General features: G+C 44.6%; 1 protein-coding gene across 3 annotated transcripts in view; it reads left to right on the plus strand.

Moving 5' to 3' along the window:
- The window catches only part of LOC106560365 (desmoplakin), a 43,261-nt gene extending 37,799 nt beyond the window's left edge, over nt 1-5,462 (plus strand). For all 3 annotated transcript variants that reach the window (XM_014123215.2, XM_014123216.2, XM_014123217.2), the window contains 2 exons: nt 472-669; nt 808-5,462. In XM_014123215.2, the coding sequence (XP_013978690.2) occupies nt 472-669; nt 808-4,053 (3,444 nt within the window). In that variant the 3' untranslated portion in view covers nt 4,054-5,462. The remainder of the gene's footprint in view (nt 1-471; nt 670-807) is intronic.
- Nucleotides 5,463-12,197: the final 6,735 nt, after the last annotated feature.

The raw sequence follows: 12,197 nt of genomic DNA on the forward strand, positions 1-12,197 counted from the left end.
GGTCCTGTGGTGTCATCCTCAAGTCCTTGTCTAGTCTAGATATCAGTCCTAGTCTACTGTGTCTGCCTATTTCCTTTGTACATTCTAGAAACCTACAATGTACAAATGTGCCGTTAATTGCACTCACTCTTAATTGAATGTGAATTGTGTTGATGTATCCATGTTGAGGTTTAACTGGTAATCTCTTTACTCTTATCATTTTAATTGACAAATGATAAATGCTCATTGTTTATGTGTGGGTAAGTTATTGGAGCTGTGTTGTGTTTCTTCAATAACAAAGCATGCTGTCACATGTCATTCTTATTGTAAATGTCAAATCAAAATATTTTGACATTTTTAAACAAAATACTTAATTATTATTCTCAAACAAATTACTCAACTAATATTTTGCCCCTTTCTGTCTGTCTATATCTCCTCTCTCCCTCCCCATCTTTATCCCTCAACTCCTCTTCCCCATCTCTCCCCATCCAGACCTCCTCTCTGATCCAGTCTACCAAGACCCAGTACAGTGAGATGGTGGTGGAGAGAGATGCTCTTCTGCTAAAGCTGAAACAGACAGACCAGGACAGGGCCAGGTCCCAGAAGCTGGAGGAAGAACTAAACCGCATCAAACTCTCTCTGGAGTCCGAGTTACGCCTCAAACTACGTCTGCAGGAGGAGAACGAGAAGGTGTGTATTGTTGTTTTCACTTTGCCGTCTAGAAGCAACTTTAATGTATATATTTATTTTTAATTTGTCAAGTAAAATTCATTCATCCATCCATCCATTCCTTCCTTTATCCATTCCTTCATACATTCATCCATTCAGGTCAAGAATGACTTCCTGTACTGGAAGGGCCAGTACGAGTCCAAGGAGGGTGCGGTGAGGCAGTTCGACTCCGTGAAGGCGAAACTGGAGCGGGAGAGGAGCTCTCTTGAGACTGAGATTGAGCGGCTGATGAGAGAGCTGAGGGAGGGGGAGGACAGGTATAAGAGCAGGCTGCTGATCACGCAGACCCAGCTCTCTGAATTGACCTCTGTCAGAGACACCCTGGAGGCAGATTTGAGGAAACTCAGGAAGCAGCATGACGCCTGCGCCAAACACACCCAGACGGACGAGAACGGGAAGAAAGACCTGGACCCCGCCACACTGGTTTTCGACGGTGTCCGTAAGACAGTGACAGCCAAGCAGCTGCTAGACTGCGGGGTCATCGACAAGTCAACCTATGGCCAGTTGTTGAAGGGTCAGAAGACGGTCCGTGAGGTATCTGTGGACATCAAACTGAATCTGAAAGGGACCGGCATCATCGCTGGTGTTGCTGGAGACGGTCAGGATAAAATGACTCTCACAGAGGCCAAGAGAGCCAACATCCTCTCTAAAGACAGCGCCACCTTGCTGCTGGAGGCCCAAGCTGCCACAGGCCACATAGTGGATCCCAGAGCCAACGAGAAGATGTCGGTGGAGGAGGCAATTAAGAGAGGAGTGGTGGATGAGGAGGATAGAGAGAGGTTGCTGGCTGCAGAGGCTGCCTGTCTGGGGTACCGCGACCCCAATACTACCAAGCCCCTGTCAGCAGGCCAGGCTATGAGAAAGGGCCTGATCAATAGAGACACAGCTCTACGGATGCTGCAAGCCCAGGAGTCTGTTGGGGGCATCATAGACCCGGTCCTCAGTGTCTTCCTCCCTAAAGATGCAGCCATGGACCGGGACCTGATTGACGAGGACCTGTACAGGGCCTTAAACCAACGACCTGAGTGTTACCTGGACCCAGACACCCAGATGGGAATCAGCTACGTCTCCCTAAAGAGGAGATGCAAGTCCGAACCCACCACTGGTCTCCTGCTCCTCCCTGCCCCAGAGAAGCCCATTACGGTGAAGGGTCTCAGGGGAGAGGTGTCTATCAAGGATCTGATGGATGCTAACCTCTTGGAGAAATCGGACATGGACCAACTGAAGGATGGAAAACTGACCAGCCAGGACATCGAGGACCGGTTGAGGTCGTACCTCCAAGGCTCCACCTGCATCGCAGGGGTTTATGACGAGGCCAACCACAAGACCCTATCCATTTACCAGGCCATGAAGGAAGGGTTACTGAGGCCCGGCACAACCCTGGAGCTCCTCGAAGCCCAGGCTGCCTCGGGATTCATGATCGATCCCATCAACAACCTCTGTCTGACCGTGGCCGATGCCTACAAGAGCGGCCTCGCTGGGCCCGAGTTCAAAGACAAACTCCTGTCTGCAGAGAGGGCCGTCACCGGGTACAAAGTCCCAGGCACGGACAAGATCATCTCCTTGTTCCAAGCCATAGAGAAGGGGCTGATGGAGAAGGGACATGGGATCCGTCTACTAGAGGCTCAGATTGCCAGTGGTGGCATCATCGACCCCAGGCACAGCCACCGCATCGAGGTGGAGACTGCCTATAAGAAGGGCTACTTCGGCAAGGAGATGAACCAGATCCTGACAGACGAAGCAGACGTCTCCAAGGGCTTTTTCGATCCCAACAACCAGGACAACCTGACTTATCTCCAGCTAAAGAAACGCTGCATCATAGACCAGAAGACTGGCCTGGTTCTCCTGCCCATCAAGGACAAGAAGAAGGAGCCTCCACAGACAACGACACAGAAGAATACTCTGAGGAAGAGGAGGGTGGTGATCGTAGACCCAGACACCAATAAGGAGATGAGTGTGAAGGAAGCATACGACAAGGGGCTCATCGACTACGAGACCTTCCTGGAGCTGTCGCAGCAGGAGTGTGAGTGGGAGGAGATTACGATCACAGCCCAGGATGGATCCTCGCGATTGGTCATCATCGACAGGAAGACTGAGATCCAGTATGACATCAGAGAGCTGCTAGAGAAGAAGGTGATTGACCAATCAGTGTACGACCAGTACCGATCCCAGAAAATCACTCTCGCACAGTTTGCTAAAATCATCACCAGCAAGACCAACTCCACCAGATCCTCCTCCTCCTCAACATCCTCATCCAAAACCAGAGCATCAGCAACATCAGCATCCTCCCTGTCTTCACCAACCACCACCTCTCAGCGGATCACTTCCAACAAGGCTGAGAAGACGAGCTCCATCCTTGGTGGCTCCACCACTGGTAGCTCCACCATAAATGGTTCCAGCATTGGCAGCTCCTCTGGTGGCTCCCTTGGCAGTTCCATCACCTCCAGAACCACCACCATCAGCTCCTCTACCCAGCCCGATGGCCATCCCTCCCACAGCTCCCTGAAGAACAGCGCCAGCATCTCGGTCTCCCTGGCTGGCCCTGCTGAAGCTGTGGTCTTGGATGGGGAGCGAAGCCCTGTGGGCGCCATCTTTGACATGGAGGCCCTAGAGAAGATTTCCATCTCTGAGGCCCACAAACGTGGCCTGGTGGACAGCATCTCTGCCCAGAGACTACTGGAGGCCCAGGCTTGCACAGGAGGCATTGTAAACCCTTCCGATGGCAGGCGCCTGTCCATCCAGGAGGCCTCCCGCCAGGGGATCATCGAGAATGACATGGCTACCAGGCTGAAGCCTGCCCAGAAGGCCTACATTGGGTTTGAAGACATCAAGTGTAAACGCAAGATGTCCGCCGCCGAGGCCATGAGGGAGAAGTGGCTTCCCTATGAGGCGGGCCACCGCTTCCTGGAGTTCCAGTTTGTCACTGGAGGCCTGTATGACCCGGAGCTAGGCCACAGGAGAACCATCGAGGAAGCTCTCAAAGTGGGCTGGCTGGACGGGAGGGCAGCCCAGAAGCTCCAGGACATGAGGCACCACGCCAAGAACCTAACCTGTCCCAAGACAAAGCTGAAGATCTCTTATAAAGAAGCGTTGGATAACTGCTTGTTGGAGGAGAATACGGGAGTCAAGATGCTCCAGGCTGCCTCCACCTCCTCCAGAGGGATCAGTAGTCCGTACAACTTCTCTTCGGCTCCCGGGTCCACCTCGGGCTCCAGGACCGGGTCGAGGACGGGCTCGCGGAGAGGCAGCGTGGACCTGGGGTCGCCTAGCTCCTCCAGCCGATACAGCGTCATAAGCAGCTCCACATACAGCCGCACCTCCTTCAGTTCTAGCTCCATTTCATAGGGGAAAGAGGGAAAACGATTAATTAATTAATTAATTAACTTAGTTGTCTTACTCTTTGCATACTTTTAGTTTTTGTTTTTACATATTACCTTTTGCTTTACTTATGTAAGGAAAACCTGCTTATTGGTCAGTTAGAAATGTGCCTGTCCTAGATAGAGGTACCATCACATGTTGTTTGTTCTGTTTAAAGTGGTAAAAGATGGATAAGAATGGAAAAACACATTTGTAGGTGTTTGAATTGAAGTAAAATTTTAAGTAAAACTTTATGTATACTGAGCAAAAATATGAAACGCAACATGGAACAATTTCAAAGATTTTACTGAGTTACAGTGTATATACAAGGAAATCAGTCAATTTAAATAAATAAATTAGGTCCTAATCTATGGATTTCACATGACTGGGCAAGGGTGCAGCCATGGGTGGGCCTTGGAGGTCATAGGCCCACCCACTTGGCAGCCAGGCGCACCCACTGGGGAGCCAGGCCCTGCCAATCACAATGAGTTTTTAGTCCTCAGCAACCCCCCACACACACCCCCCTCAGACAATCCCGTAGGTCAAGAAGCCGAATGTGGAGGTCTTGGGCTGGCGTAGTTACACGTGGTCTGCGCTTGTGAAGCCGGTTGTACGTACTGCCAAATTCTCTAAAAACGACATTGGATGTAGCTTATTGTAGAGAAATTAACATTAAATTCTCTGGCAACAGCTCTGGCGGACATTTCTGCAGTCAGCATGCCAATTGCACGCTCCTTCAAAACTTGAGACATCTGTGGCATTGTGTTGTGTAACAAAACTGCACATTTTAAAGTGGCCTTTTATGGTCCCCAGCACAAGGTGCACCTGTGTAATGATCATGCTGTTTAATCAGCTTCTTGACATGCCACACCTGTCAGGTAGATGGATTATCTTGGCAAAGGAGAAATGCTCACTAACAGGGATGTAAACAAATGTGTGCACAAAATTTGAGAGAAACAAGCTTTTTGTGCGCAAGGAACAGTTCTGGGATTTTTTATTTTGTCTCATGAAATATGGGACCAACACTTTACATGTTACGTTTATATTTTTGTTCAGTGTAAATTGGCTTTGTTCTCTCAGACAGCATGATACGACCACTTCGTTGTCAGACATGTTTCCAAACTCCATAGTACTACAGTTTAAATTTGATTCATTTTGGTGACAATAATTAAAAAATGTAATGAATGTATAAAAGGTTGGATGTGTGTTTGTGTTTTGGAGAAGATTAATAGGTGTTATGTTTACTTTGAATTTGGAAGTACAGTAGTGTTTTTTGCATGGGATGTGAGGTGTCATAACATTGCTTAGTGTTTATACTGTTAGTGTAATATGGGGCTGTCTTCTTTTAACACATGGTAACAATTTTTCTATTTCTTAAAATAAAATGTTACATCATTGCACTTGTCTGTGTGAAATAGCCTATAAGGTTGTGATGATTTTGGTACGAATACATGAAAATACCACACTAAGCCGAAGATATGAGCATCATGACATGTATTCATAGTCATAAATATTGTGTGAAATAAATACAGAAATCGTTAATGATCGTTTAGAGTAGTGTCTAACTCATTCCATGGAGGGCCGAGTGTCTGCGGATTTTCGCTCCTCCCTTGTACTTGATTAATGAATTAAGGTCACTGATTAGTAAGGAACTCCCCTCATCTGGTTGTCTTAATTCAAAGGAAAGAACAAAAACCAGCAGACATTAGGCCTTCCATGGAATGAGTTTGACACCCCTGGTTTAGACTGTGCCAGATGGCTCTCACATAAAACCTAAATGTTCCTGGTCAGAGAGAAAGTTTTCAAAATCTGTTTTAGAGAATAAATAATAGTCAAATAATGAATCGTATAAATCGTCCAATTTTCAACTATACAAGTCTGTCAAACTTGAATTTCTGAATTCAACTCACTAGATTCTAGTGAGTTGGACTCAGACATTGGATTGCAGTAGACCAGGTATTCCCAAACGGGTACACGCAATGCCGTTGGGGGTACACCAAATAAAAAATGTGATTCACATTTAATTATTATTATTTAAAAAAACAAAAAAAACATTTTCAAACAGTCCATTTATATTTTCCAAAGGAGCTATACATTTGGGTGAGGTTTTTTCTCACCTGAGTAGCCTTGTTTCACTGCCAAAAATAAAATGAAACCATCTACTGTTCAGCAAAATAACAACACAATGTCAAATACAGGTAGCCTAGTCAAATAATTAACATCCAATCACATTAACTGTTACTCTCGTGGGAATTCCACCAACGGTCCGTATGTAGCCAAACGTACAGTGGCTTGCGAAAGTATTCAACCCCCTTGGCATTTTTCCTATTTTGTTGCCTAACAACCTGGAATTAAAATAGATTTTGGGGGGTTTGTATCATTTGATTTACACAACATGCCTACCACTGTGAAGATGCAAAATATTTTTTCTTGTGAAACAAACAAGAAATAACACAAAAAAACAGAAAACTTGAGCGTGCATAACTATTTACCCCCCCCAAAGTCAATACTTTGTAGAGCCACCTTTTGCAGCAATTACAGCTGCAAGTCTCTTGGGGGTACGTCTCTATAAGCTTGGCACATCTAGCCACAGGGATTTTTGACATTTCTTCAAGGCAAAACTGCTCCAGCTCCTTCAAGTTGGATGGGTTACGCTGGTGTACACCAATCTTTAAGTCATACCACAGATTCTCAATTGTATTGGATTAATAATGGATTTAATTGATTAGGCCATTCCAAGATATTTAAATGTTTCCCCTTAAACCACTTGAGTGTTGCTTTAGCAGTATGCTTAGGGTCATTGTCCTGCTAGAAGGTGAATCTCCATCCCAGTCCCAAATCTCTAGAAGACTGAATCAAGTTTCCCTCAAGAATTTCCCTGTATTTAGCAGCACCATCATTCCTTCAATTCTGACCAGTTTCCCAGTCCCTGTCGATGAAAAACATCCCCACAGCATGATGCTGCCACCACCATGCTTCACTGTGGGGATGTTGTTCTCGGGGTGATGAGAGGTGTTGGGTTTGTGCCAGACATTTTCTTTGATGGCCAAAAAGCTCATCTAGTCTCATCTGACCAGAGTACCTTTTTTCATACGTTTGGGGAGTCTCCCACATGCCTTTTGGCGAACCCAAAACGTGTTTGCTTATGTTTTTATTGAGTTAAGCAATGGCTTTTTTCTGGCCACTCTTCCGTAAAGCCCAGCTCTGTGGCATGTACGGCTTAAAGTGGGCTATGGACAGATACTCCAATCTCCGCTGTGGAGCTTTGCAGCTCCTTCAGGGTTATCTTTGGTCTCTTTGTTGCCTCTCTGATTAATGCCTAGTCCATGAGTTTTGGTGGGTGGCCCTCTCTTGGAAGGTTTGTTGTGGTGCCATATTATTTCCATTTTTAATCATGGATTTAATGGTGCTCTGTGGGATGTTCAAAGTTTCTGATATTTTTTTATAACCCAACCCTGAGCTGTACTTCACAACTTTGTCCCTGACCTGTTTGGAGAGCTCCTTGGTCTTCGTGGTGCCCCTTGCTTAGTGGTGCTGTAGACTCAGAGGCCTTTCTGAACAGGTGCATATATACTGAGATCATGTGACACTTAGATTGCACACAGGTGGACTTTATTTAACTAATTATGTGACTTCTGAAGGTAATTGGCTGCAGCAGATCTTATTTGGGGGCTTCACAGCGAAGGGGGTGAATACATATGCATGCAATTTCACCAATTTGAACTACACTGCTCAAAAAAATTAAGGGAACACTAAAATAACACATCCTAGATATGAATGAATGAAATAATCTTATTAAATACTTTTTTCTTTTCATAGTTGAATGTGCTGACAAGAAAATCACACAAAAATAATAAATGAAAATCCAATTTATCAACCCATGGAGGTCTGGATTTGGAGTCACACTCTGGCAGTGCTCCTCCTGCTCCTCCTTGCACAAAGGCGGAGGTACATCAGGAGATGTGGAGGAGGCCGTAGGAGGGCAACAACCCAGCAGCAGGACCGCTACCTCCGCCTTTGTGCAAGGAGGAGCAGGAGGAGCACTGCCAGAGCCCTGCAAAATGACCTCCAGCAGGCCACAAATGTGCATGTGTCTGCTCAAACGGTCAGAAACAGACTCCATGAGGGTGGTATGAGGGCCCGACGTCCACAGGTGGGGGTTTTGCTTACAGCCCAACACTGTGCAGGACGTTTGGCATTTGCCAGAGATCACCAAGATTGGCAAATTCGCCACTGGCGCCCTGTGCTCTTCACAGATGAAGCAGGTTCACACTGAGCACATGTGACAGACGTGACAGAGTCTGGAGACGCCGTGGAGAACATTCCGCTGCCTGCAACATCCTCCAGCATGACCGGTTTGGCGGTGGGTCAGTCATGGTGTGGGGTGGCATTTCTTTGGGGGGCCGCACAGCCCTCCATGTGCTCGCCAGAGGTAGCCTGACTGCCATTAGGTACCGAGATGAGATCCTCAGACCCCTTGTGAGACCATATGCTGGTGCGGTTGGCCCTGGGTTCCTCCTAATGCAAGACAATGCTAGACCTCATGTGGCTGGAGTGTGTCAGCAGTTCCTGCAAGAGGAAGGCATTGATGCTATGGACTGGCCCGCCCGTTCCCCAGACCTGAATCCAATTGAGCACATCTGGGACAACATGTCTCGCTCCATCCACCAACGCCACGTTGCACCACAGACTGTCCAGGAGTTGGCGGATGCTTTAGTCCAGGTCTGGGAGGAGATCCCTCAGGAGACCATCCGCCACCTCATCAGGAGCATGCCCAGGCATTGTAGGGAGGTCATACAGGCACGTGGAGGCCACACACACTACTGAGCCTCATTTTGACTTGTTTTAAGGACATTACATCAACGTTGGATCAGCCTGTAGTGTGGTTTTCCACTTTAATTTTGAGTGTGACTCCAAATCCAGACCTCCATGGGTTGATAAATTGGATTTCCATTGATTATTTTTGTATTATTTTGTTGTCAGCACATTCAACTATGTAAAGAAAAAAGTATTTAATAAGATTATTTCATTCATTCACTTCTAGGATGTGTTATTTTAGTGTTCCCTTTATTTTTTTGAGCAGTATATATTCAAGTCAGTCTGGCTACAGTGAAACAAGTGATTTTATGGATGCAAAATAAACGTTTTTTTAATGTTCAATACTTACGGCATGGGAAAGTTCTGCAGGAGAACTAGGCACCACCATCGCCTAATTTGCTGCATGTTTTCCTTTGAAAAAGAAAATCACACCATCGGATGGGGATCCCAAAAAATGTTATATCCACTAGTGATGAGAATTTCATAATTTATACACACCTCAGTAAAATCACACTGTGCTTCCATTGCAATATACAGAGGGTACTGTAAGTTAAGAAAGAGTAGGTTAAGTTTGATAGTTATGATAGCAACAATAATGGTAATAGTAAATATTAATAATAACAAGAAGTCACAGCATGTCACATCAGAATCCAGCTCTTCAGGAGTTTGATGTATGAATTGTGTATGTAGTGTAAAAACTGTAGGAAATAGGTCCCAAAAAGTGTCAAGAATAATAAACAAGAAAAAGTATGAGCAATAACAATAGTGTGCTTTGCATGCTGCAAGCACATAAATAATAACTTTTCATGTTATAACAGAAAATAGGACTGATATAATATACTGAATAGCCAGCATCTTGCCATCAAAACAAACACCCCACAGTTGTTTGAGAAACCTTGCTTTGGTAGGCCCTGTCATGACGTTGGCCTCTTTTGGTACAGGGAGGACAGTTGACCCCCTCCCTTTTGCACCACCACCCAACCTACCTTCCCCCCAATCCACCCTGTGTGTAAAGGGTTGTAAAAACTCAAAAATTCCAGGAGAGTCTCTGGCCACATGGCCCATAGAGAGACAAAGGAAATTCTTCCAACTCATAGAATTGGAGAACCGAGCGACATGTGTGTGCTGGAGAAGGTATGGAAGATTGGTGAAGAATCCAGCTACGAACTGATCCGCTTGGTACAATTTTGTGATACTCAGAAGAGACAATATAGCCATATTACCATAAAACTGTTTATATAATAGCCTCAGCTTGAGACTCGCATCATAATGGGTGTATAGAATGTATTAATAAGGATAAAGCTTTTATAATACATTGAGATGCTATTGTACTGATGTAATGTGATAGAATTGTATTTCTGTAACCAAGTCTAGCTCAGTCATAGGCACGCCCCAGGGACACATACAGGACCAGGCGTCATTTGACAAGCCTGTTCGATGGGCACTATAAAACACCCCCTGATTTACATTTCTTCAGACCAGGCCTCCACTCCATTGCGAGAAGTGGGCCAATAGGTTTGACCATCCAAGTACTCTACTGAAAGTGAACTATACCACGTGGTTAACTTTTAGACTATTGATACTGACAGAATAAGAACAAGTCTTTGATATTAATTATTAGTCTGCAGCTAAGTAAATTATATCATTGAACGCGAAGACCAACGAAACATCCATTCTACAACGACATTAATGAATGTCGCTTTGAAAGATCCATTCTAACTGAGAGAGAGACTCTCCATCAGAACTACTCTCCAACAAGAATCAGAACGACACACTGAGCGTAAATATATATTGATTGCAATTGTTCCCGAATGAGTGAGCCTTCAATTGTCAATTGTTAATATTAATGAACTCTGTGTGCCACAGCTGACCTTTTATGATCCATTGTTCAACAGGCCGACCTGCCTGTTTAGCCCACAAGGGCACATTCCTCTACCAATCCTTTGTGACGATAATTACTGTTTGTATGTTTTCTGTTAATTACTTAGTGTAGTAAATAAATGATTTTAAGACAATTGATGAATGGATGATTTTAGTAAAGACTGGGTTCGTGCAGATACAACAATTTACGACGTTTGGAATGAGACTGGACTCGAGGTAAAATACACCATTTAAACCAGAAGGCATACATTGAAGAAACACAGAAAATCAACGATCAATCGATTACATAACTGTACGTGTAAACCTAGGCTTACTGCTCAAGTTTATATTTATATTAATGTAGGTTAGGTTCGATTAAGATTCAAGGTTTACCTCAACTTGGGTGACCTTGAAGGAGACTGGAAGGGTTCGGTTAAACGTGTTTGACACCGCCCACATTGAGCCCGGCCCGACGTTTGACTCCGCCCACATTGAGCTGGCTGGCATGAAAATGAATCGCGGGAAACGTGTCCTCATTCGCTATTTAAGTGCATAGATGACATGTATTTTTTCCTGCTGCCCCTGTTTCGAGACAGGTGCATGATAATGGTCCATTCTAAATCAAAACAAATTTCATACATATATTATTTAGTATATGTAAAGACAAGATTAAATCAAGAATAGTGTGATGGGTGACAATATTAGCCTATCACTTGTGAATGGTATACTGTATTATCACTTGTGAAAGATGCCCAGCTTAAGGCAAGAAAACAGCGCATGCTTTTTTTGGCAACTTTTTAAAATCATAGTCGCACACCTCATGTAGCCTAGCCCATAGGCCTAAGGTTTGTATCACAACTAAAATGGCCAAATAACTTCTTAAATTGAAGCACAATAATCCGCATTACAAGGGATATTTTGCCTAACTGGCATACATACGCACCGCTCGAGTTTCAAGTTTGGGGAAGATCATTTTCACCATTAAAAAAAGCATCTTTATAATAAAAGCATTACATGCATAATCACATTTGTGTTGACTTTTGAGAATGGTGTTTTCCTGCTAATGGAACATTAGTGCTTATAGCCTACTGCGCTTATAATGTGAAGAAATAGCCTAATAGTTTAACATTTTAAGCTAAACGTTCTCATCTGTTGCATCAGGCTCATTGCTTAAAAAATAATTTTGTATGCTAGTGGTTGTATTCATTTGGGATCTATCGCATACCACAACTCTCCCAGACTATGTTTGGAATATTTATTTCTCGCACAGAATAGGTCAACTTTTGTAGTATAGGGGATAGTAGATTGACATAGGCTAGTGCTTTTGCTGTTTGTTAGGCCTCCTCATCTTGTTGGCTGACAAAAGTAAATGTGGACATTTCTTCGAATATCTTCAATATGCTCCTCGGAATTGGATAAGGACACACGCAGTTGCATCCCTAATGTGTCTGTCT

This window comes from Salmo salar, chromosome ssa10 (genome assembly GCF_905237065.1).
Source record: "Salmo salar chromosome ssa10, Ssal_v3.1, whole genome shotgun sequence".
Taxonomy (NCBI): Eukaryota; Metazoa; Chordata; class Actinopteri; order Salmoniformes; family Salmonidae; genus Salmo; species Salmo salar.